This window comes from Haliotis cracherodii, unplaced genomic scaffold (assembly GCF_022045235.1).
Source record: "Haliotis cracherodii isolate W230 unplaced genomic scaffold, xgHalCrac1.p SCAF_5, whole genome shotgun sequence".
Taxonomy (NCBI): domain Eukaryota; kingdom Metazoa; phylum Mollusca; class Gastropoda; order Lepetellida; family Haliotidae; genus Haliotis; species Haliotis cracherodii.
Genome location: NW_027266308.1, coordinates 64,628,721 through 64,656,619, shown reverse-complemented (window position 1 = coordinate 64,656,619; position 27,899 = coordinate 64,628,721). Strand labels below are relative to the sequence as shown.

At 42.5% G+C, this 27,899-nt stretch overlaps 2 protein-coding genes across 5 annotated transcripts in view; both read left to right on the top strand.

Annotated features, from left to right (window-relative positions):
• LOC139444182 (DNA ligase 1-like) overlaps positions 1-4,452 on the top strand; it is a 61,658-nt gene extending 57,206 nt beyond the window's left edge. For all 4 annotated transcript variants that reach the window (XM_071225081.1, XM_071225082.1, XM_071225080.1 and 1 more), the window contains exon 6: positions 811-4,452. In XM_071225081.1, coding sequence (XP_071081182.1) covers positions 811-997 — 187 coding nt within the window. In that variant the 3' untranslated portion in view covers positions 998-4,452. The remainder of the gene's footprint in view (positions 1-810) is intronic.
• A 9,465-nt stretch (positions 4,453-13,917) lies between these two features.
• Positions 13,918-15,012, top strand: LOC139444183 (rhodopsin-like). The gene has a single exon (XM_071225083.1). It carries the CDS (start codon positions 13,918-13,920, stop codon positions 15,010-15,012), a length of 1,095 nt encoding a protein of 364 aa, XP_071081184.1.
• Positions 15,013-27,899: the final 12,887 nt, after the last annotated feature.

The following is a 27,899-nucleotide window of genomic DNA, read 5'->3' as shown; positions in this document are numbered from 1 at the left end:
CTCTTAGTTAAGTCTTAATATGACTGAGATACTAGACATCAATGGGATTGTGGTTTAGAATAAGTCCCCAGCAACCTACGCTGGAGGAGTGTTAATGGATCGAGTGGTCAGACTAAACAAACTACGAATAATGTCTGTTTATTGGCTGAGAGTAGTGTATGTAATAGACTATGTCTATTGGCTGAGAGAAATACGAGTAAAGTATGTGTCGATTGGCTAAGAGTTACGTAATAGCATGTTTATTCATTGACTTTACCAGGACTCTAAAAGTCCTGTTTCCACCCTTGCCGAATTAGGCTGAAATTTCTGGGATCGATCATAGCGCGACCAGTGGCTATTACGAGTTCTGTCCCTCCTATTGACCAATTAGATTCCACCTCTCATATCACTTGCATTTACATCAAACAAAAGGGCGGTGCCCAGTCAAGACAATATGATCGATGATCAAGATCTTTATTGTAATAAAAAAAGTCTTACCTCTTAAGTGCATCAAATCACATGAGCACCTTGATCAAAAACATTAAACGATTTGGAAAATATCTCTAGACGACCAATTGACAGTACACATCCTTTGCAAATCCTGCAGTTGACCAAAATCTGCATGTTCAAATGCATGTTGTTTGCGAACCGGATGTTGATTTTGTTACGCTTTTTTGATTGGGCTGTGCATTGACTCGTTAGTCCAGGCAAAATAGAACCCCATAATTGCAGCCTAGTTCAGCAAGGGTGGAAACTAGACTCTGAAACTCTCTGACAAAACTGGACAATACTATGACAGAGTGATGCTTACTTTACCCTTTCCATTTGCAGGTTCCGAGCAGAAGTTTCCAGAAGTGATCAGCATGCATGTGTACGATCTAAAGTAGTTCCCGACTTGGATGGAGATAGCCCAATCCTTCACCGCATGCCCGGGGTCGACGTCGACCCTTCCACGGTGTTCGTATGTCGACAGGTGTATGACTTTAGACAAAAGAGAATGCTAAAAAACCCATCTTGAGAACTGCCCCAAGTTGTAGTGACCGGTACTGGACCATCGAGTGTGAGTTAATGACGACGTCACCTTCGTGTACTTGACCAATACGACCCACAACTCCCCCAGGGAGACTCACAGTGCAATACAGTTTTAATCAAGGACCTTTTCAGTATTGCTGCTACCTTCGGATGGAGGACGGCATGTTTCAGTGTTTGAATGGTGCGAGTGTCTACCTGCCTTATTCCACGTACACCGATGTTGTGCAAGACGTTCATCACATTGTCCCAAGACAGTGTCTCAAGTAGATGAGGCCTCTCGAGGTGACAACATCCCAGACAGCGTCTCAAGTAGATGAGGTCCTCTCGAGGTGACAACATCCCAGACAGTGTCTCAAGTAGATGAGGTCCTCTCGAGGTGACAACATCCCAGACAGTGTCTCAAGTAGATGAGGCCCTCTCGAGGTGACAACATCCCAGACAGTGTCTCAAGTAGGTGAGGCCCTCTCGAGGTGACAACATCACTCCTGTGAAGAAGAGAACCGCATGTCTTTGACATCATGGTTGAAGTCAACAATTAATTGTTTTGTTGAAGTTTTGTATTCGTCCATGCCAAAGCAAATTAATAGGACCCTCGTCCTATTTCAAAAACACCCATTTAGCAGTAAATGTGCACTTGTTTCTATGGTGACATGGTAAGCCACTAGTTGAAGTTTTTGAATAAGTCTTTCTGTTCATATGAATGTTTGTGGAATATTTTGTAGCCCTCCTTGCTTAAGATATTATTGTTATTACTTTTAATATACTACTCACCTTTTAATAGGTATGATCAGAATGTCTTATTTGAATATACACTTGACATATCATGAGAACCAGTTTTGTGTCTCATGGAAAGGTTAAAAGATATCCCATACTAAAGTGGAGTTTCGTCTACAATCCTTGCAGTACGATCAGACCAGTGCCATATATAATTTATGAGTTTTCACATGTAAAAGTAGACTATCATCAATCTATAGTATCCAAACAGTTGACAGAAGTTCAAGTCATTTCTATAGAAAAGTGAACTGGGCTCTTCCGTAGCCCAACAACACAGCAGACCTATTCTTTGTATTGTCAGTATTGTAGAAAGTGTAGTTGCCATGGTTACTATTGCAGGCTCCAGAATATACTCATAGAATATGATCAAAGGAAGCTATACCTAAATCAGCAGGCTGCTGACATGCAATTTTAGATAACTCTAGATCTGAACTGTCTCCGGAACAGTATCGTGTGGCTTTGTGTGTGAGTATGGAGGGAGTGAGAAGAGACCACACCCTGGGGTGTGTTCTTGTGAGGTGTGGCGTGTATGAAGTAAGTGTTGTTAAAGAATCTGTTTACAGTCTGATCTCAATGTGTATCAGATGTGATCATTGATGATTGAAACCGACAATGTGATAGGTACAATATGTAGGTAAAGTTGTTGACGGTGTACTCTACTTCCATCTTTGTGTCTGCAATGTTCAATGCACTGTTAACATTACTGTTATGTTTTGTGCACGTCGTAGTGTTGTCAAAATATTGTGCATATATGGATGACAATTTGTTGACAATACCATGGATCAGTGCTACAAATGCAGTGTGGTGTTATGTGATTATCAAGTATATATGCCACTGTTAGCACTTTCAATAAGGGGAGGGCACGGGTGGCCCAGTCGTCCAAGGCGCCGCGATTCGCTTTGCAGAGTTGCATCCCTTGGACACGCCAGAAACCTATGATTGTGGGTTCGAATCCCGGTTCACCCCGATTATGTTTCTAGGTTTCTCAGCACCATACCCATGCTCGTGGGTTTCACCGAAGTGGTACGTCTCAGACCTGCATCACTTCGGGCTTTCCTCCCACTTTAAGCTAACACGCCGTGATATAACTGGAATAATGTTAAAAGCGGCGTTAAACCCAACTCACTCACTCACTCACTCACTGTCAATAAGGCAATATTTATTTTTTTAAATTTGGCTTTGATCGATTAGAAACAAAAGATACACCTATAACAAAAAGAAGAAGAAAAGTAACAATGTTTTGAATGATAATTGATCAAATGCATTGTATAAAGGCCACAGTCATATCAAAACTAACGAATAAAAAACAGCATGGTTTGACATGTTTGAACAATGTGTATATGACATTTGCAGACATTGGTGTTAACAGTACAGTAAACAGAATTTGTGTATACATTCACTTGCATGATAATTATTCACAGTATTCACAATGCGTGTGTAAACATATGTTATCACATGCGTTATACAGGTATACCCGCAATTCGCTTTGCAGAGTTGTGTCCCTTGGGCATGGCAGAAACCTATGATCGTGGGTTCGAATCCTGGTTCGCCCCGATAATGTTTCTAGTTTTGACAGCACCATACCCATGCTCTTGGGTTTCACCAAAGTGGTAAACGTGTGAGACCTAAATCACTTTGGGATTTCCTCCCACATTGAGCTGACATGCCGTGATATAACTGGAATACTGTTTAATCGGCGTTAAACCCAACTCACTCATTCACTTATACAGGTATACACATGGCGTGTAGATCATGTATATCAATGTTATCATGAAATGAATCTGATCTGTGTCCAGTCGGGACGCGTACAGGTGTGTTTGTGTTATCCTTGTTATCTCTCTTGTTTATTGTTTTATCAGTTTTATACATTAATTTATTTTTTATGTTTACGTACATGCAGAAAGCTTCTGAATGTATAAATTAATCTCTTTTTTGAGGCCAATTGAAATTTTAGTTCAACAGAGTTTATCAAATGTTGGGATCAATTAATTTTATATGACTACATGTTTGAAATGTTGATGTTTTCTTCCTGTTCATCATGTACATAGTGTAGAGAATCTCTCCGTGCAGACAAACCCTGTCGTGTCTATCATTCAGCAGACTGAAGCCAAGGGGTTCCAAGGGGGCAGTCACACACTAGAATTGCATCAATAATGTAGGTTCTGCATCTGGATGTTCTTCCGATGATCTGATGTCAGTAACTGCTGTGGCTCAGGAACCTGATCCTGCATCCTCCTCTGAAACTGATCACTGACTACAGGAAGTGCAATACGTGTTCTGTACAGATATAATGTGCACTCAAGGAGCCCCTATGATGCCAGCCAGGTCCTATGAATATGTTCAAATGTTCTTGTGGACTGAATATTTTAGTGTTAAGTCTTTTCAGAAAGGGATGTGTATTCTATCGCAAACTGTGGTTGCTAGTTTTGCTGGAAACTAAAGTTGTGCAGGAATGTTAATGATTATAATAAATCTGGTTATTATATGCCGTATTCCACTCCTGTGACTGCACACAGCGTTACATTATTACCCCATCAATAGATCAGTGTGTCCGAGTATGCATGCTTCAATTGTTTGATAGGCATTACTTGTTGACTGATGACAAGGTAGAGACAATTTATCGAAAACTTCTTTATTTACTGTAAGGGCAACGCTTCGGTATAGATCCTCATACCGTTGTCAACAGTTGCCTGACAATGGTATAAGGATCTATACCGAAACGTTGCCTTTACAGTAAATAAAGAAGTTGTTATCCAAAAATTGTCTCTGCTTTATGCATGCTTCAGTTGACTGGACAGTGAATTGGTTTGTGAAAATTCAAGCTAACCCATACTATGTTTTTGTTATGAAAATTGTAAATGTTAAACCTACTGCAGCAGGTGTATCATTTATCACAACAGAAAGTTATAAAACCTAGGTGCGAGGGTAGTGGTTAAGGACTGTCGATCTGGTGTGTGCTGTGATGAGCTCTGTGTATATACACATCACTGCCATAGTGATGTACTAGCAATAAGGTGGACAGGCCAGGAATGTAAAGCAGAGGGTGTTTTGGGAGGCCCTGACTTCAGCATGGATTCAGCATGTGAGCCCAGCAGCCCTGGCTGAGGAAAGGGGTCAGTGACTGTAACATCAGTGCTTGAAAACTTTAAACCCAACAAGACAGTCAAGCAGTTGACCCATAAATGTTGCCTGCCCAGACATGAAAATTGAAAAATTGCGGGAAGAATTTCCACAAATCGCGTCCTGATTCAGTTGAAAATCTACTTGAGAATCTATGAGGAGTTATAATAAAATTGAATACATAAGTAGTCTAAAAATTATCTGCCAGACAGTCGGGCAGGTGGAGGAAAATTTTATGCAGCCCGACAGAAAAGTTACGTGGGTAGGCAGTTATTTCGGACATTGCTCTACATTCATAATAAATACTGAGGGATTTCTTTAGTCAACTGCTCACTAGCCAACAAAGGATTTTGTAAAAAGTAGAACTTCAAGTTAAAGATGATTGTAAATTTTTATTTGTTTATATGACCTTTTTGGTTACAAAAATTGGCGTAAATATGAAATAGGTTTGAAATATAATACAAGACAGACAGATAGGAGATATGAAGAGCCCTCAAATATTATTGACTGAAAGATTTTGGCCATAGCTGTTTGGTTCCAACTAGTTTCTGAGTTGTCTGCACTCTGTCAGTGATTTTATCACATCGTGACGGGAATACTGTTCAAAGCAGCGTTAAACCCAACTCACTCACTCACTCACTCACTCACTGATGTATCAGGAGCCAGTGAGGCTTAGGTCAACATCATTTTCCATGTTGTGTTATGCAATGCAAAGCCAGAGTGCATCTATCCAAAGTTTATGCAACTAGAAGTGTAATCAAGTTTCACTAGAACCCTAGGCACATTCACTTTGGTAGTATCTGTCCTATGGTAGAGGCATTGCACAAAGAACAAGGGAATGCTTTGTTGGAACCAGGAATATAGCCTTGTTCTGGACTAGAATACCCAACCTGTGTAAGGGGTGCTGATGTCATGGTTAATGAGCTGTTACAAAGGCTCTAAAGTAATGATGTAATACACTTGTCAAACAAGCATGCAGGGATTTACCTAGGATTCCAAACTAAGTGTCCTTGGTGGGAAAATTGGGGGGAAATAATCAGGATATTGTTCAAAATTGGATTTTAAAATAAAATTCATGGATTAAGAGGAATTGGGAATTTTTCATTCAAATTGGGAATTTGTACTGTTAATTGCTGCTGACTTGGGACCGAATATCGGCCTCTGAGCATGTCTAGATAAACCCTGGCGTGTTCCATCAAAGGCGTACAGTATGACTGATTGTTTTGTGCAGGATGCTCATTCTTCTGTATTATGCTGTTTATTTAATCATGAATCTGATATTCCAATTGAAACATTGATCAAACCAAGAGCCTGTCTTGAAAGAATTGCTCTTTGTGCAATTGTATGTTATATAAATTTGATCTGTTGACTCTTGTCACACCCAAACATCCGAAGAGAGTCCTTCTGTTGTCCCCAACCAGTAACCTATGATGCATTTATAGCCAAACGTAGTGCCCCCTCTCGCTAGTCCTTGAGTAGTCAACCAACTTCCTTCCCCATATAGAAGCATAATTTATTCGTTTGTCCACCACGCCCATAATCTTGTTGTGTTTTAGCTGTGATCCAATTGTGTTCAGTCTTTCGCTTTGTGGATATGTTTATAGTCAAGCAATATCAGCACTCCCAAGAAATATATGTACATATGTGTTTGGATGTATGCTCAGCAATCAAGATGCAAGAGGCCCCATTATTAGTATACAGAGTCTTGTCAGATATATTTTATTGAATATTTTAACACAAAAATTCATTGCACACATGATAGTATTTTATTATGTGGTTGGTTTCATGTCAAAGAAAAGGTTGTTTCTGGTATATCATGTATATGAGTAGATTTGTGTTCATAATAATTGTACATAACCCACACAAGGCATTGTCAGTTCGCAGTGAACATGTTTCATAACCAATTGTACAAATGATGCTGTTTAGACTTTGCTGTTAGAGTAGGAACGTTTTGTTGGTACATTGTTGAATGCATGTCCATTGAGATATTGTGTTAGTCTGAAAGAGACAGCAGTGTATTGTGAACATGTTGTCTTGGCTAATAATCTAAGACGAAATCATAGGCAGCAACTGACATTCCAATACCTCCTTTGTGAGGGTCTTCAGTCAGCATGTCACAGTTCAATCACACCATCCCAGGGTACCAGAGAATCTAGGACAACATCCAGCCTACCATAATGCATGCAGAACAGTACAAATCCAGCCTTCACAAACATGCATGCAGGAAAGACTGACAATCCTGCCTACAATCTTCATGCATGCAGAACAATACATTCATTGACCATGCTTTCAGAACTGCATTGATCGAACAGTCGTTGCATCCAGGACAGTTAATTCATTGATCATGCATTCAGAACAGTACTATTCATTCTATCCATGCACGCATGCAGCACAAATACCACAATCATGTCTACCATCAACTTGCACACCTATTACAATCCAGCCTAACTTCATGCATGCAGCACATACACCACAATCTTGTAGTCATCTTTATGAATGCAATGCATAATCAACCCTGTTACGAACTACCTGCGGAACATTATAGATCAATGTAGCCTGCCACCGATATGCATGCAGAACATTTGCCATCACACGTGCAGTTAATGCATGCATTTCATATGCAGAAATACTAAAATGCCCCATCTTGTTCATTATGATAAAAGCTCCCAGCGTTGTCTTTGACCTCTTTTATGACCGTTGTTTTCTGACACGGCAATACATTCAAATATGTTGAGGTTGATATTTCTGTATTGTGTAGGCTTTCCACCACGTGTACCTGTTACAACACAAGGATGGATTACAAGGAATCATAGACTTTCTAGACCACGTCCTTATGTAGATATTACAAAACCAATCACTGGTCGTTCAGACGCGGCGACCACATTATAGAAACAAACGACTGATCCATTTCCATAATCATAAGAAATCTCAGCGGAGTCCATGGTAGGCGAGCGCCATCTCTAGCAGTACAGCCTGGGGACTAGTAGCAGGATAGTGGATAGTAGTTGCAGGATAGGCTCTGGACGCCCCAAATCCGGGTTCGATTCCACCTAATGCCTGACGCCCATTCGCCGTGTACCAAATTTGGCTGACATATTGCTTACAACTCCGAAAACCATACTTCCTTGGTATTATCACGTAACCAGCATGCTGACATTACTAAAACAATCAAAACGTGATCAAAGAGTTCGCGGGAGTCTGTACCAAACAGTGATCGTTGTAGAATAGTGGCCATGAATGCACGAGACACAATCGGACTGCATTGACCATGCCTTCTCACATTAGTGCACATTGCAGCATGAGGATATGTGGCACTAATATGTGTTGGACCAAAAGACTCGGACCTTTCAGCGACGGACGTTGTTCGTGAACACATGACCACTCAACGTTTCTCCTCATAGCATGACGAGTATCATCAAACGTACTGTTCAACCTTGCCATTTTTCTCCATTAGCCACTGAAAATATACTACATTTTTATTTGATTTCATGTATTTATATCAGTGTTTGTATGAGTGTTTGAATCTTAAACCTTTTATCTTGGGTTTATTTTTCGTCAAGAGATTTATACGCAATTGGTCATTATTGTGACAGGCTATTTGGGCGATGTGGATTTGACTTCATGCAATGAATGTATGAGAATCTATCTATCAATATACCCACTCTCGCTTCCCCCCTGTAAAGTCCACCCCTGACACTGCCATACTGAGCATCTGTACATATGTATACTTATGGTTTTGTGGCCTTACACGTTACACCACCGGTCGCAGCGAAGCTGAAAACCCAGTCTAAAGGTTACGACAGTTTCAAATTGTTAATGAATGCATGATTATATTTTAATATTTTTCATACTACTCAAATAGAATCCAACGATTTTTTCATAATGCTATTAATTTAGTAATTTGAAATATTCAGTGTTCTTTAACTAGCGTGACAGATTAACTATGGTGATATAAAGAGTTGTGTGTTTTTTCACTTATTTTGAGTAGTCACCTCACGAGAGTTTCAAATTATGTTAATGCATTATACCAATTATAGTCAAATGTTTAGTCATGATGGGGGCGGTCGGGTAGCCTAGTGGTTAAAGCGTTCGCTCGTCACGCCGAAGACCCGGGTTCGATTCCCGACATGGGTACAATGTGTGAAGCCCATTTCTGGTGTCCCCCGCCGTGATATTGCTGAATATTGCTAAAAGAGGCGTAAAACCATACTCACTCACTCATTTAGTCTTGATGTCAATCACTGGATCTTCTTGTCCAGACTCGATTATTTACAGACCGCCGCCATATAGCTGAAATACTGCTGAGTGCGGCGTAAAACAACAAACGCACAAGCAAAGTTTTATGACTCCCTAATCGAAATATTAAAACATATTTGCTATGTGACATTGTTTTTACCTAGAATCGTGTCATTACAGTATTCAAAATTTACCATTTCCTCAATCTTTTAGAAAACGGTTCCTTCCTGTTCGTGTCGGTGATGACGTTTTTGCTGTGACTGGTGGTGTTCTCTCCTCTGTGTTCACCCCATGCCTCCCTCCCCCTTTCTCCACGCCCTCTGTCTCACACGTGTCTTACCTAGTTTACCAGACATGCAGTACTGTGTATTTGTATATATGAGACGACTGGTTACCGTTGGGTTGTTCCTGTTGCTACGAATGTGTTTGACAATTAAACTATTTGAGATATCGCCGTTGTCTGTTTTTCTCAAGTGGACCCTCCTTGATTTAGTGGTAGAGCGTCCGCCCGGAGAGCGGAAGGTACGGGTTCGATCCCCGGCCGCGTCATACCAAAAGACGTTAAAACATGGTGCTTGTTGTTGCCCTGCCTAGCGCTCGGCATTAAGGGGCTAAAACAAGGACTAGTCGACTCGGAGTCGGTATGCTGTGTCTGAGCGGGATATTCGTGTTAAACTGCGGCATGGTATCTCAGTGAAAATCGGCATTAGTCCGGACTAATACAAGCAGCCACACACACGTGCATGCACGTCGCTATATAAGTGCAATAATCTTATACGCGATGTTAAACCCCATTGCACCTCGCCTATTTCTGAAGTGGAACCTTTTCCTTCAATATTGCGTCCTGTTTTCCAGATTGCCCGAGAAGATCCGGGTTAAAACTGGTCTTCAGGAACCCATGCTTGTCTCCCCTTGTGAAGATCCGGGTTAGAACTGGTCTTTACCAACCCATGTTTGTCTAGGAGACTAAGGGATCCGGTTGTCAGGCTCGCTGACTTGGTTGATACATGTCGTCAAGCGTTGGATTGTCTGCTCCAGACTCGATTATTAACAGACCGCCGTCATAGAGCTGGAATATTTCTGAGTGCGGCGCTAAACAACAAACAAAAATGTGCAGATTCCGAGAAAGTCACCTCACTCGTACAAGTGACGTCTAACGTTTTAAGGTCCTCAAATTGAAACATGAAGATTTAAGTCAGTTCATATTTGTATTACCCGTGTGTTATGTATGGTAAACTACCCTCTTCGCACCGATCTGTTAACGAGCAGCAACAACAAAGACCCCGTTTTACGTATTCAGTTGGGATTCTCCTATATTCTTAAACCTGATCCGACCTGATCTATGTGGTTTCTTATGACCGTAAGACGCCTCCCGAACCCGTGAGTCACTGCTTGCTATGAATCACGTCGGTCCACGTCCCCCCTCTAACACCTAAAACAAAATGCTCGTTGTATTACGCCCCAGCCGCCGATGTTGGTTTGCTGTTTTACGCCGCACTCAGCAATATTACAGCTATATGACGGCGGTCTGTAAATAATCGACTCTGGACCAGACAATCCAGTGAATGATATCATGAGCATCGATCCACGCAATTGGGATAGATGACATGCTTCAACCAAGTCAGCGAGCCTGACCACCCGATCCCGTTAGTCGCCTCTTACGACAAGCATGGTCGCCTTTTACGGCAAGAATGGTTTGCTGAAGACCAAATCTACCCCGAATCACGGGTCAGTCGCCGATGTTCGTCCCAAGCTTCATCAACACGGCGACCGAGCCGTTGAGGGCGTGATCAGTGACACGCAATCAGCAAAGTCAAAACAGCCACCCAATACACATTAGAGTCCTCGTCTCGCCCTGAATCCCTACGTGGATGAAACACACTGAACAAATTAAGTAAAAGCGTTGATATGGATCAGTGTCAATTTAGATTGTTCTGCAATGGCCCGATCATATTTCTAAATAGGTATCTATGTACCTTCAATACTCACATGGGAGCACGGAGGGCCCAGTTGTCCTAGGCGCTGCAATTCGCTTTGCAGAGTTGGTCACGCCAGAATCATTTATGTGTTCGAATCCCGGTTCGCCCCAACTTTGTTTCTAGGTCTGTCGTGCTCGTCTCCAACCGCAAGCTGACACGCCATGATATAACTGGATACTGTTCAAAGCGGTGTTAAAACCAACTTACTCAATTCCCATAAACACAGAGACCTGGCGGTGCTTGTTTTCAAGTTCCCATCCTCGCAAATGTTTTCACAAGAACAATTAAGTATTGTCTTATTTTCCGCTGAAATGTGTACATGACCCTATTTTATCAAGTTTGTGGAGAACGATCGATGCGCTCTTCAAGGCTAAGACGCAGGTAGGAAATTTACGCCAGTCTAATTATTGACTCATTGAAGATATATACTACTCAAAAGAAGTGGAAGAACATCCAATTTTTCACATGACTACAGATAATCTGCCATAGCCATATATGAAACTGGGTGTTCTTTAATTTCTTTAAATATATATGTTTCCAGTAGAGGGGAATGTCCGATAACTCTCCATTCCTTAAAGATAATGGAGCAGAGGCCCCGCAGGAATTTAGAGTTATGAGGATATTCCCCTACTTAAAACACATCTTTACTCCTTCACTTTGAAAAACATTCTGAAGAGCCACAAAACATGCAGTGTAAAGATCAGCTCGTGACGGAGCACGTGCAGAGAACACAATCAACTCGCCATTCCCTAAACATAACGGAGCGCTCAAACAATAGAATGACGTCACAGATGTGTTATAACCATGGGTGAGAACCCATGAAGATCCGGGATAGAACAGGTCTTCAGCAACCCATGCTTGCCGTAAAAGGAGACTATGCTTGTCGTAAGAGGCAACTAACTGGATCGGGTGGTCAGGCTCGCTAAATGGGTTGATGCATGTCAATGTATCCTAATTGCGTGGATCGATGAGCATGATGTCAATCACGGGATTGTCTGGTCCAGTCTCGATTATTTACAGACCACCGTCACATAGCTGTAATATTGCTGAGTGCGGCGTTAAACAACAAATAAACAGAAGAAAGACAAGTTCTATGGATGAACAACTTCTTTATTGATCACTTGCTTGATAAAGGTGTTAGGATCTACACCGAAACATCGCACTAATTGTTATAAAGAAGTTGTTCATCCATAGAAGATCACTTGCTTGATAAAGGTGTTAGGATCTACACCGAAACGTCTCACTAATTGTAATAAAGAAGTTGTTCATCCATAGAACTTGTCTTTCTTCATCACACCAACTTCTAAATGCCACTCAAAGAAACAAATAAACAAACAAACATCAGTGTTGTGGTGTATATTTGACCGTGTCCCTGTGTGGGTCGTGGGAGACGTTTCTAAACGTGGATCGGTTTACTGTACGGGCTGGTCCACTGTGTGTCATCGTACCCCGACGACGTGGCTCGGTGCTCATGCTCTCAGACACTGGTTTACTTGGTCCAGATTCGATTGTTTACAGGCTGCCGTCATATAGCCGACATACTGCTGACTGGCGTAAAACAAAGAAAAGCACTGAAAACAAAGAGACTACTTTTGTTTGCGAGTATCACACTTTAATACGGAGCACGTACCATGCGTAAAAGCGGCGGTGGTGTAGTCTAGTGGTTAAAGCGTGCGCTCGACACGCTGAAGGCCCGGGTTCGATTTCCCACATGGGTACAATGAATTCCCACATGAGGAACCTTTTCCTGGTGTCCCTCGCCTTGATATTCCTGGAATATTGTTAAAAGCGGCGTAAAACTATACCCATAAACAAATTCCCAAACTCGTAAAAATCGATATGACCCACACACTCATCCAATGAACTATTTTTCAAAATTCTACAGTCAAGTCCCGTTAATCCCACATGGTTGGTTGCATACGATTGTGTCGGATATACAGAAAAACAGTCAACGCAATGGAAAAAACGCAAGGCAGCGTGTTGGCCGTCGAGCACCACCTCTTAGGTAGGGACTCACGTACCATCCACATTCTCCCACATATGAGTGAGTGAGTATGGTTTTTACGCCGCTTTTAGCAATATTGCAGCAATATCACGGCGGGGTACACCGGAAATGGGCTTCACACATTGTACCCATGTCGGGAATCGAACCCAGGTCTTCGGCGTGACGAGCGAATGCTTCAACCACTAGGCTACCCGACCGCCCCTCATACACTGTTAGAGTTCCTCTTCTGTTAGCAATAGGTCGGAGTGAAAACAGTTCTTTGTTCCGCTCTACTGTTTGTCCATTAGTAAACATAACCGACTAAGGCTTTAGCGTGTCGTTCGTGCAGACCGTTCATATGAACGTATGTAGATAGAGTGTGTACGACACTATCAATATAGGCTAGGGTGTAGTGCTGTATTAACTAACGTCGTACTCTGAATACCGGGATTATCAAGTCACGACATCATGCGCTGCTATCAATGCGAGGGAAAGGAACCGGGGGAAATGTTTGTGTAGTTGTCATGGGTGAAATATGGACAGGAATGTGAAGCCGTATAGATCTGGACACTGAAAGTCAATCATTGGCATGGGGGTTTGACACACAATTGTGATATCTAGGTACAGCATGGCGCGCCATTGTCTGACAGCTTTTGAATACGGCGTAATTTTAATGGAGGTTTCAGGGCAATTAACCTGGAATATCGCGCACCGCTAACTCACACAGCTCAACGGTGATACAGGGTTCTGATTGTCTGATTGACCAGAGTCGCTCTTACCCAGGGAACAGGGCAGATCTTTGGGTGAGGGATCATGACGAACGTAGCTTCCCAGGTGTGGCTTGGCGTCTCGCTGGTGCTCATCGCAGTTGTAACACTAGTTGTCAACATAATAGTCTTAGTTGTGTGGATTAAATCTCCGAAACTCCGAGATCCCAAGTACTATTTCTGGATTAACCTTGTTGTGGTGGATATGATCGGATTGTGTATGTGGACGTCGTTGTCCGTCACGGCCGTTGTCGGTGATGCTTGGATCCTACCAGACGGCGTCTGTAACGTCCATGCGTACTTCTCCACCTTCTGCAACACAATAAACCTCCACACACTCACCATCCTAGCCTTAGAGAGGTTTCTCAAGTTCTTCAAACCCTCCAAACATGAAGACATATGTATCGGGTTTTTCCTTACCCTTCTCATTTGCGGAGTGTGGTTCTTTGACGGTGTCGTCTGCGTGTTCACGGCCGTTCACTGGGCGCAGGTGAGATACTACCCAGCCCAGTATCAGTGCATCCCGGAGCACCAGCTCAGCACCTCGCACATGAACTTCATGTTCGTTCTGTCCTATGGAATTCCTCTTGTTGTAATGATCGGCTGTTACTCCGCCTGTTTTATAAAGGTGTTCCACATGCGGAGTCGTGTGCAACCAACGGGAGCTCTGGTGTTGGAGACAAACAAGAGCGCCAAGGGAGACTCGTACTCGGAGAGGATGAAGCGATACAGCGAAAAGTTTCAGAACGCAGGGATGAAGAACAAGAAACCCAAGTTGGAGAAGACGTACGACTACACTAAAGATGGCTACGTCGTGACGTCGGATACCGAGGACGACGTACAACAGAGAGATACCAAAACGAAGTTCAAGAAAAAGGAGTACTCGTTGGCTAAAGAAGATTATATGCTGCTCAAGGTCTACGTCATCACTTCTTGTGCTTACGTTGGCACATGGATACCCTACGTCATCAGCAGCTATGTGTGGACGTACTCCCGGTTCAGCCCTCTGCCGGCTGGTGTGATTACATCCCTTGTGTGGCTGTGTCATTGTGGAGCAGGCATCAAGCCACTTGTATATGGACTGTGTTTTGGGAAGTTCAGGGAACGCCTCCTGGCTGTGCTGAGAAGGCAGGAGCCATGAACAGACAGATATACGCGTTTGGGGCACTGATAATCAAACATACCTTTGACGGAATGCATTTATAAAACGTTTGGTCACTGAGTCTGGTGACGCGTATATTCCTTTACTTAAGTAATGGTTCCGTGGTTTTACACTGTCGCCATGTTTTATTTGCCTACAGCTGTTATGACCGGGGGTTTGTAGACGCCGTGCTTTACGACTCCGTGTGTAATGTTTGTTTTTGTTTGTTTGTTTGTACAGTAAACCGATCCACGTTTAAAAACGGCTCCCATGACACACAGGGACACGGTCAAATATACTCATTACAATGATGTTTGTTTGTTTGTTGTTTAACTCCGCACTCAGCAATATTCCAGCTATGTGATGGCGGTCTGTAAATCATCGAGTCAGGACCAGACAATCCAGTGATTGACATCATGAGTATCGATCCACGCATTTGGGATACGATGACATGCATCAACCAAGTCAGCGAGCCTGACCACGCGATCTCAGTAATGTAGACGAATAGCACGATTTTCCCTTTCCAAAATCGGTTGCTTAGAGAACTTACTATGTCAGTCATGTCTTTTAAGAAAACATAGGATTACATATTTTTTCTAGTTTAAACCTAATTACAGTATTTTAAGATTTCAGTAGAACACTGTAATATACAGTATAATGTGCAGCCTTACATTTTACGTTCACATTTACTGTTTTACAATAACTGTTGATGAGCATCCATCACGTGATATTAATCCACGTGATGTCTCTTTGATGGACATATTATAAAGCCACGTGATGTCTCTTTGATGGACATATTATAAAGCCACGTGATGTCTCTTTGATGGACATATTATAAATCCACGTGATGTCTCTTTGATGGACATATTATAAAGCCACGTGGTGTCTCTTTGATGGACATATTTTAAAGCCACGTGGTGTCTTTTTGATGTGCATATTTTAAAGCCACGTGATGTCTCTTTGATGGACATATTTTAAAGCAACGTGATGTCTCTTTGATGGACATATTTTAAAGCAACGTGGTGTCTCTTTGATGAGCAACGTTTAACGCCACGTAATGCCCAGGCTGTAAAAGATCGGGGGTTCGATCCCCGACCGTGTCATGCCCAAACACGTTGAATATGGTACTTGTTGTTACACTGCCTGAAGCTCGACATTAAAGGTAGAAAACAAGGACTGGTCTGCTCGGAGTCAGTATACTGTGTCAGTGCAGTGTCCATGTTAAACTGCAGCATGGTGTCTCACTGAGCTGGCACTATAAAACCGGCATTAGTCCAGACTAGTGCAACCACGGACTCATACACACATCGATATGAGCCCAGTAATCTTAAACACGACGTTACACCCCATTTCACCTCATCTCGTTTAAAGCCATGTGACGTATCTCCAAAGGACATTTATTAAACTAACCCGATAACCTTTGTTTGATTGGCATCAACTGACACAATGTTGGTTGGATTTAAATATTAATTATGTTTTATAATTAATTTCATAATTTTGTAAACCTTATTTTGTGGCTGAATATATGTTATTCCATGAAGCGAGTGAGTATGGTTTCAACCCGATTTTAGCAAACATTCAGCAATTTCACGGCTAGGGCACCAGAAATAGGCTTCACACATTGTACCCATGTGGGGAATCGAACCCGGGTCTTCGGCGTGAAGAGCGAACGCTTTAACCACTAGGCTACCCGACCGCCCCTTATGGCAGGTTTGGGTCATTTATTACAAGACAGGTACAGTAAATGTATGTGTGATGAACATGGAAAGAGAGATGCTTCATAGTGAGTGAGTTTGGTTTTACGCCGCTTTTAGCAATATTCCAGCAATATCACGGCGGGGGACACCAGAAATAGGGTTCACACATTGTACCCATGTGGAAAATCAAACCTGGGTCTTCGGCATGACGGGGGCGGTGGTTAGCCTAGTGGTTAAAGCGTTGGCTCGTCACGCTGAAGACCCGGGTTTGATTCGGTGTCCCCCGCCGTGATGTTGCTAGAGTGAGTGAGTGAGTTGGGTTTAACGCCGCTTTTAACAGTATTCCAGTTATATCACGGCGTGTCAGCTTAATGTGGGAGGAAAGCCCGAAGTGATGCAGGTCTCAGACGTTTACCACTTCGGTGAAACCCACGAGCACGGGTATGGTGCTGACCTAGAAACTTAATCGGGGCGAACCGGGATTCGAACTCACAATCATAGGCTTCTGGCGTGCCCAAGGGATGCAACTCTGCACAGCGAATCGCGGCACCTTAGACGACTGGGCCACCCGTGCCCCTGATATTGCTAGAACATTGCTAAAAGCGGCGTAAAACCATACTCACTTCCGCGTGCCGAGTGAACGCTTTAACCACTTGGCTACCCCACTGCCCCGACATGATATATAATTATGACAGCCTGGTATAATATCGTGTGTATGTCCATGCGTATTACATGGTTCGTGAGCAACCGACGTCAAGGACATTTGAGTCACGTGGTTATGACTCAAGTTGACGTTTATTCCCATTCAGAAGGGTTATTTAAATTGACTTAAACACCACGTGACCTACCGTAAGTGTATTAAGACACCATCTGACGTCATGCGTGCCACTCACGGTGACAGACTCCTCCCGCCGCACCTCCCCTCCCCCTATTGTAACTGCTTGCATGATATACGACAGTCAGACATTAAACACTGTTTGTGTAAAGCATATCAAATTATATGTACCCTTATTTATAGCTTTATGGTCATTTCAAAATGCTGTTGCCAGTGAATCGGATAAAATGACATAGAATTATACATTGCGGCGACCATAATCGCCGGGTGTTTATCGATCATCACAACATATATTTAATATGTGACATGTACAAATTGTGGGCTCACACCGCCTCCTTATAACTGGTGTTTTGTTTCAGATATAAATACATGTTTAGTTTTATATGTCCGGGAATTCTGGGATAAAACAGGCCCTAGTGCCTAAATCTACGGAAGCCTGTTAGTGTCATTTGTTTTTTTAATTTTTTTCTTGAAATTTCAAGATGTTAGGTTGAAATTTCAAGATACATACTAATTTGAAGTTTCAAGATACAGAAGATAATGATCTTGAAATTTCAAAATACTAAGTTGAAATTCGAGATACAGAATTTGAAATTTCAACTTTCTATCTTGAAATTTCAACCTAGTATCTTGAAATTTCAAGATAGTATCGGAAAAGAAATATAAAAACAAATGGCCTTAAAAGGCTTCCGTATAAATATGTGGATGAGAGCCTGTTTCTGTGTTCGGACGTCGGACGTTGATTATGCAATGTTCAGCTGGTTCTTTTGGTACAGACACGCGATAAAGCAGGGATAGAACTCGTAAATAAAGGCGACAAAACCGTTTCCATAATCATAAGAAAGCTAAGAGTCCATTGTACGATTCCGACTATATCATAAGTGTTTGTCAATCACTATCACATAGTGATGAAAAGGTGAGCGTATCCTGCCCCACTTGTACGTCGGACACAAACACATGCAAAGGCTAGTCGGACCTGAACAAACACGGGAACATATGGTACAAGCAAAATTGCATCGGACATCATTTGTGTCACTGATGCGTCAATAATGGAAATACCCTCCACGTGTGTACCAAATATCGTTTTGAAAGATTTACTAAGGCATTGAATGCTGTAACCCTGATCAAACCATTTTCGTCGAATGACGCTCTCTTAATGGTCGAGGAAAGCGTGTGCTCGTCACACCTCAACAGATTTGAAAATGACGCTAAAGGCTGAAATTTATCGCTTGACTAACAATCTTGTGTATAGTTGGTTGTCACTATTGAAACAGATGAGCCTGTTTCGCTGATCTCTTATATTTCTAGTTCAGGTGGGTAAATCAGTGGAAGGGAATTGGCTAATTGACCATTATTGAAAGATATCAGATAAACGATATAGTTGAAGCTAAAGTTATACTTCCTGCCCAATAATTGCCTTGTTTTGATTTTGCCAATCTGAGCAGAAATTCCTATTCATGTGCTGAAAGAAACAGACAAGAGCCCCATTCCACAAAGCGATCTTAGCACTAAGGTGATCTTAAGTCCCATACTTTAACATAGGTTTACGATCAGCGTAGCTCTAAGATCGCTTTGAGGAACGGGGCCCAGCAAGGAGGGGAGCACATTGGGTGCCCATGGGGATGCCTACATCTTGCCTGGTCCTATCCTCATATTTCACATAGATGTTATCAATGGGGAAGTCGAGAATTTCAAATATTCATATAACAGTTAACGATTTGCTTTCAAGTCTTGGAAAGGCATTTAGAAGTGATACGCACAAGGAAGAGAATGTATGGATGTCAAATTCACCTGATGAAGGAGTAAGCATATTCCCCGAAACGTTGTGTTCCTCATAATAAAGAAGTTGACATCCATACATTCTCTTCCTTATTGGCTTTCACACTGGACAAACTGCCATCGGCCTCAGAAGGTAGAGATGTAGCCCTGTCTACGGCCACCACGTTTAGTGACAATGCCCCATGGATCAAGGAATGGTTAATAGTAGAAAGGATGAGGCCCGTGTAGCATTATTGCGTTGAACGATATCACTGATATTGTATCATTTACTACAGTTTTAGGTGTTAATGATCACGCAGTCTCTCAGCCTGCATACTTATTTATACATCTACAAAAGCAAAAGCAATATTGAAGTGCATATAGATATGAATCTGCGTATTTGTATAGATGCTTATCTGTTTATGTATACGTGGGTGCGTAGACTAACATTTAATCTATGAAATCTTATATCACACGATACCCTTCTCGACTCTAAAATAAAACAAAAATGTTTTCCCGATGCCGATTTCATGTGGAATAGAGCTAGCTGGAGCTGGCTAGACTTGCCTTTTTATACATATCTATATTTTTTTTTATAAAATAAATATATTCCACAATTATGGTGCAGGACTAGTGGTTGCGTTTCTGTACGGATATACGAAGAAAACTTGTTACGTCACGAGCGTGCGTGAACATGTGCATTTTCACCCACCAAGACAGTTTCATTATATAATGTTGTTTCATATAGTTTTGAAAAATAAGCCCATGTTCTTGCAATTATCGAAATACTAACAGGCGCCGAATAAAGATGTACTGTCCTCACCTTTAACCGATATAATGTGACGTTTGCTTGGGTTTTCCCCTTGCAATATCTCTTACACATTTTCTTAAGGGTTTTTAAATCGCTTTTTTTGTGGTGTATATTTGAAAAGCAGGAATAAACCCCAATGATTTGGATAGAATGAAAAATCCCGACAACAAGAAGCAAAACAGATCCAAATTCTAAACAGAGCAATAGATCCAAGGGAAATAACTCTGTTCATACCTGTCTCTAATTTGGTTGTTCAGCATTAGTTTGGTGGTAAACTGCTCTACCAATCAACCCGTCTTCTCGTCGCTACCAACCACTGACAAAATAATAACAATAATAATAATAATAACATGAACAACAACAACAACAACAATAATAATGATGATGATGATGATGATAATAATAATAATAATAATAATAATAATAATAATAATAAAAAATCCACGTTTCTTGTGATGTTATGGCATCCGTGTATACACACCCGGAAGCAGACTGCTGTATCAAAATATTATCTCAGATGCAACATAGAGGACCTTCGCCGGTTTTCTATAAATATAAATAAGGAATAATGCGGTAATATTGAAACATGTCCTGTCTGTTGTTTGTCTAGACAAAAGGAGGAAGTCTTTGCGCACGCATGAACAACAGTGTACTTGTCACCGTGATGTAAGGAGTCACATTCTCCTTGAAAGTTGCTCTACACATATACACACATGCTTCACTCCGGTTTACACACAAACACATTAAACTCACATTTGACACCACCACCGGGAGAATCTGGGTGAGAACAGACCCCCTGCAATTTATGCTTGTTGTTTTGTATTTGTTTGTTTTTCAACGCCGCACTCAGCAACAATCCTACTATATGACGGCGGTCTGTAAATAATCGAGTCTGGACCAGACAATCCAGTGATTAACATCATGAGCATCGATCCACGCAATTTGGATCGATGACATGCATGAACCAAGTCAGCGAGCCTGACCACCCTATCCCGTTGGTCGCCTCTTACGACAAGCATAGTCGCCTTTTACGGCAAGCATGGGTTGCTGAAGACCTCCACGGGTTCGTTCTTGTCAAAAGAAGCAGGCAGATGGATAGGGTGGTCAGGTTTGGTGACATGGGTGGTTGCGTGTCATCGTACCCTACTACGTTTTCTGGCCTCATGCGCGTATTCCAGAACTGAAATGAAATCTCGTATGATCTTTATTAATTATGTCTAGAAAAGTATGACATACATATTGTTTGATCCTATATGTGTGCACCTAAAAAAATGCAAATGTACTTAAATGTCGGCCAGTCAGACTGATACAATGAGACTTACGTGATCACATCTACAAGATCCATATAAATCAATGTGACAGTGGCAGCCAAGTTATGAGTGTACCGTAAATCTCCTAGTCACGCGGGGCTCTGCAGGCAGCTGCACGGGAAATAGGTAGAAATGCAACAGCAGCAGAAGTAGAAGCACGAGGAATAGTAATAGCAGTAGTGGTAGCAGTAGTAGTGGTAGTAATAGTAGTAGTAGCAGCAGCAGTAGTAGTAGCAATACTACTAGTAGTAGTAACAGCCGCAGCAGTATAGTAGCAGTAGCAATGGTAGTAGAATTAGTTGCAGCAGTAGTAGTAGCAGCCGCAGCAGCAGTAGAAGCACGAGGAATAGTAATAGCAGTAGTGGTAGCAGTAGTAGTGGTAGTAGTAGTAGTAGTAGCAGCAGTAGTAGTAGCAATACTCGTAGTAGTAGTAGTAACAGCCGCAGCAGTATAGTAGCAGTAGTATTAGTAGTAGAAGTAGTTGCAGCTGCAGTAGTAGTAGTTGCAGCAGCAGTAGTAGTAGCAGCCGCAGCAGCAGTAGTAGCAATAGTAGTAGTAGTAGAAGTAGTTGCATTAGCAGCTGCAGTAGCAGTAGTAGCAGCAGTAGTAGTAGCAGCTGCAGTAGTAGTAGCAGCAACAGTAGTAGCTGCAGTAGTAGTAGTAGTAGCAATAGTAGTAGTAGCAGTAGTAGTAGTAACAGCAGCAGCAACAGCAGTATTAGTACCAGTAGAAGTAGTAGTAGTAGTAGTAGTAGTAGTAGTAGTAGCAGCAGCGGCAGCAGCGGCAGCAGCGACATGAGAGGTTGTCAACATAACTGTAGGTATTTCTTTCTGTGTGGATATGAAATTGTATGTAGTATAATGTACATTTCTACCCATATAGACATGTAATATCAAATATGATCGGCTGTGCACATATAATGCATATTACATTGCGACTGGTGTGTCCGGCTTCCTTGGCTCCTCACCCCGTGGGAACGTCGGGTTGGAATGGGGCCAGAGTATTCTATGGCTCGCCGTCAAAGATGATTACATGTATCGGTCAGGCTCGGTGACCTGGTTGATTGTTGTCAGAGTAACCCGATATATCGTTATATCAATAATTGGTTTGTCTGGTCCAGGCTCGAATATTTATCAAGATGGAATGTTGACGAGCGCGGCGTTAAACAACATCCAACAGACTTTGTGAACACACCTTAATATAGTTAATAACCTCTATAAGTTAATATAGAGGACATTACATAGAGTAATCCTGGCTTAACTGGGGACTATATTGGTGATCAGCCAAAAGAATCACATTGCCGTGCATGTAACTTATTGGTCGTGACACCTCAGTCAACAAGTTCATCGATGTAATACAACGAAAGGAAGTTGTAGCAAGTGGGTTTTGAGGAAGATTGATTTAAAGATATCACCTGGCTGTGTCAAACAACTTTGTCACAAAAGTCTAGCTAGCAGACGACACCAGGAAATCGATATCGAGGCTGTCAGATTGCCGCGCCTGGAAAAGGTACGGACAAACTTGTAGAGAGCTGAGATGCATTTGTGTTGTCCGCAGAGAAAGCTGGTATAGCCATTACATCCATAAGAAGAGAGAGTGTTTACAACTCGCCAGTGGCGTCAGTGCGGCTTTAAAGTGGGACCGTAAACATCCACTACAGCCGTGACGGATGGCCCAAACTACACTAGGTAGTTCGCACAGTCGACATTCCTTTCTCCGAGGTGAGAGGCTATCGTCTGCTACCTTCACGAGCAGACGACACGAGAGCACCACCGGAAACGTCGAGGGATAGGGAAGTTTGTGTGTTCTGTGTTAGAAGGATGTGCCTGTCTGCCACTTTGCTGCTCGAGATCAAGTATGCATGACATCTGTTTTACGCTATCCTAGAATACCTAGACCTAATTGTTTCATCCAAAGAAGCCGGACTTAATTGATAGTGTTTCGAGGGACTCATAAGCAGCGGTATGGTTTCCCGAGGCGTACTGTCAAACTGCTACAGGTAGGAAACGACGTTGCTGATGGTGCTAGGCTAATACACAACCACGCTATGGATGGTTAGATATTTATGTCATATTAACAGTGCATGGTCCCCAATCCATGTCCAGGATTATCTATTAATGACAAGTTCCAAAAGGAAGATATCTTTTCCCCCGGACTCTGTCCTGACAGCTATTATCCAGGATGGTGATATTGCCGAACTGACACGGATACTGCAGGCATCGTCGCCCTGTGTGGACGTCAACACCGGCAGCCACACCGGACTGACTGCCCTCCACCACGGTGTCCTCAGCAACAACCTGGACGCTGTGAAACTTCTTCTCACACACGGAGCTCGCGTTAATACTCAGGATATTCATGGGTTTACACCACTCCATACGGCCTCTGCTTGTGGATTTCTTCAAGTGGCCAGTATGTTGCTTCTATACGGAGCAGACGTGTTTGCTCTCACTCGACAATCAGAACTACCCATAGATCTCGCCAAGGATATAGGTGTCGTCCGGTTGATATCAGAGGAGATGACACGTCAGATACACGCCGAGTTGTTTGTGCCGTCTATTGTAATAGCAAAATTCTGGGAGTTGTGTGTCCTTTGCCAAAAGATTATCATTTTGTTATTGACGCTGTGTTCTCAGAAGCTGAAAGAAGTTTGGCATCGTTACAGACGAAAACAGGATTGATGAAGGTGGAGTCTAGATATATATTGATGCCCATCAGTGATTCTGATAACTGTGAGGTATGCATGTGTTTACTTGTGTTTGATTGAAGGGTGTAGCACAATATTTAAATCTATTATGTATGTACACTAGTTCAACTTTGTTAGTATATGCCCGAGTAACTAGAACATGAGTCAGACTCGGTTAAAATAAACTTTGATATTCAAGTTGCTGTATTTACCTAGCGTGCCCTATCCTACACCCGAACGCTCACCCAGTGTATTCGCCGATAGCTTCTACAACGGTTAACCATTGAAGCTTTTATTGGGCCCCGGTTGTTGTCAGTGCGTGTGATATGATATAACTGTGAATAAGGCCTCGTCGATCCATCTGGTATTCAGTGATTCCCTCCCACTGTACAATCTATCGATCTTCAATAAAAACTGAAAGTGCAGAATGTGCAAAAACTCAACCCCATTTTGTTTTTTACCAATGTTCACGGTTTGTGTGTACATATAACGCATGTGAAGGGAGAAATGCACATATGCAGTATTGATGTGAGCAGGACATTGATCGATCTGTCTAAGTGTTTCTGGTGTCAGGTTCATATCTGTACGTAAGCTGAGTCTGTCAAACACGAGTGGAAACACAGCTAAAGAAAACGTTTTGAAACATGGCGTTTCGACGAGGTAGAGGGAACCTTCTATTAGACAATATAAAAACTTCCAGTTTTGCTTCTGACGAACAATGTTTAAACTTAAGCATGGTTCAACTTAATTAGAGCGCAGGTTGTTAATCCTTAAATCCCTTTGTTTATTGTTAACGCCGCACTCAGAAATATTTCAGCTATATGACGGCGGTCTGTAAATAATCTAGTGTAGATCAGACCATCCAGTGATTGACATTATGAGCATCAATCTACGCAATTGGGATACGATGACACGCATCAGCCAAGTATATGAGCCTGACGATCCGATCCCGTGGGTTGGTGAAGGCCAGTTCTAACCAGGCTCTTCACGGGATCCGTCACTTAAAAGACAGTGGCTCGGTTGAGCAAATGTATTTAAGTCAAATGGAATCTTTACCTAGGTGTATGATCTATCTTTCTAGTTGTGTGAGCCTGACGATCCGACCCCGTTGGTTGGTGAAGGCCAATTCTAACCAGGCTCTTCACGGGATCCGTCACTTAAAAGACAGTGGCTCAGTTGAGCAAATGTATTAAAGTCAAATGGAATCTTTACTTAGGTGTATGATTTATCTTTCAAGTTATAAGAAATCGACACAACATTGATTTTTTTTATCGATAATGCTTATACGCCTTCTTCACAACCTGATGCGTCTGTGACGTCACGTAGCCAAATACCGTTCTGTTCCCTGGGGATGTGGTGTGGCACAAGAAGCGGGTAATCGAGAACGATTGTTTTAATGACATTCGTGAAACGTGGCACTAGTTCGTGCTCGGTGTTTTCGCTTATTCAGCACCACTGCAGCAGTATTACGACAGAACAAGGCTGCACCCGTGTAAAAGTCGAACTCGAGTGTTGAGCTGGAAGAGCGAACTCTTAAAGGGCAAATAAAGTTAACATAGCAACTTTGTAGATTTTAGTACTTTAGGGCATACTTATTCAAAAATGCTTGACCAAAATTCGTTATGCCCTAGTATAAGCTATATCCGAATTCGTTATGCTCTAGTGTAAGCTATATCCGAATTCGTTATGTCCTAGTGTACGCTATATCCGAATTCGTTACGCCCTAGTGTACGCTATATCCGAGTGAGTTATGCCCTAGTGTACGCTATATCCGAGTGAGTTATGTCCTAATGTACGGTATATCAAGTGAGTTATACCCTAGTGTACGGTATATCCGAGTGAGTTATGCCCCAGTGTACGCTATATCCGAGTGAGTTATACCCTAGTGTACGCTATATCCGGGTGAGTTATACCCTAGTCTACGGTATATCCGAGTGAGTTATGCCCCAGTGTACGCTATATCCGAGTGAGTTATACCCGAGTGTACGCTATATCCGGGTGAGTTATAACCTAGTCTACGGTATATCCGAGTGAGTTATACCCTAGTGTACGGTATATCCGAGTGAGTTATGCCCCAGTGTACGCTATATCCGAGTGAGTTATGCCCTAATGTGCGTTATATCCGAGTGAGTTATGCCCTAGTGTAAGCTATATCCGAGTGAGTTATGCCCTAATGTACGCTATATCCGAATTCGTAATGCCCTAATGTACGTTATATCCGAATTCGTTATGTCCTAATGTACGCTATATCCGAATTCGTCATGCCCTAGTGTACGCTATATCCGAGTGAGTTATGCCCTAATGTGCGTTATATCCGAGTGAGTTATGCCCTAGTGTAAGCTATATCCGAGTGAGTTATGCCCTAATGTACGCTATATCCGAATTCGTAATGCCCTAATGTACGTTATATCCGAATTCGTTATGTCCTAATGTACGCTATATCCGAATTCGTCATGCCCTAGTGTACGCTATATCCGAATTCGTTATGCCCTAATGTACGTTATATCCGAATTCGTTATGCCCTAATGTACGCTATATCCGAATTCGTTATGCCCTAATGTACGCTATATCCAATTTCGTTGTGCCCTAGTGTACGCTATATCCGAATTCGTTGTGCCCCAGTGTACGCTATATCCGAATTCGTTATGCCCCAGTGTACGCTATATCCGAATTCGTTATGCCCCAGTGTACGCTATATCCGAATTCGTTGTGCCCCAGTGTACGCTATATCCAATTTCGTTATGCCCTAGTGTACGCTATATCCGAATTCGTTATGCCCCAGTGTACGCTATATCCGAATTCGTTGTGCACCAGTGTACGCTATATCCGAATTCGTTATGCCCTAGTGTACGCTATATCCGAATTCGTTATGCCCTAGTGTACGCTATATCCGAATTCGTTATGCCCTAGTGTACGCTATATCCGAATTCGTTGTGCACCAGTGTATGCTATATCCGAATTCGTTATGCCCCAGTGTACGCTATATCCGAATGAGTTATGCCCTAGTATACGCTGTATCCGAATTCGTTATGCCCCAGTGTACGCTATATCCGAATTCGTTATGCCCCAGTGTACGCTATATCACGAATCTCCAGAAGACGATGCCCTTGACAGGATATACAAGGAGGAGGATTTTGAGTGACGTTTATGACATTATTTACTCAATCTGTTCTGTAATAAACATCACGTGGGCACAGAAGTACGGCTCCTCTACCTGACGTACATGAAGCACCTGGATCACTCGGTATCAGTGATAGATGTATGTACGTTACAGCTTGGACGTTAATGGGTGCTGGCGCGCATGTGCGTGGACAAGAGGGATTGGGACGAGGGAGGTATGTGGACAGGGGACGGTGAGGGGGGGGGGGGGGGGGGGGGGGGGGGGTCTATGATGATCTATTGTTGTGGTGGGTGGGTTCTGCATAACGTAACGGGATCTCCTCACTTTGCCACCACCTATTGTTCCCAGTATGAAAATCAGTCAGTCAGGCATGCTATCCACCTGTGAATTTGCCATTTTGCAGTGAATGAACTGCTTACTTACTTACTTACTTACTTTGGAGATTTAACGTGCGCTTTCCGACTGATGCGTATTTCGCACACGGGCCCGGTCAGGCCATTTAATGTGTTTCCGAAAGGGGCGAAGGTGGTCTGTGCAACCCAAGAGGGGGCTTTAGGGGGTTGCTTATATAGAATTTGGGAATTTTGAGATTTGGAATAGATGCCGATGTGGTTGGGGAGGAGAACTAAGGGAGCTGGGTATGGTGGATGTTTGTTTGTTTATGTGATTTTG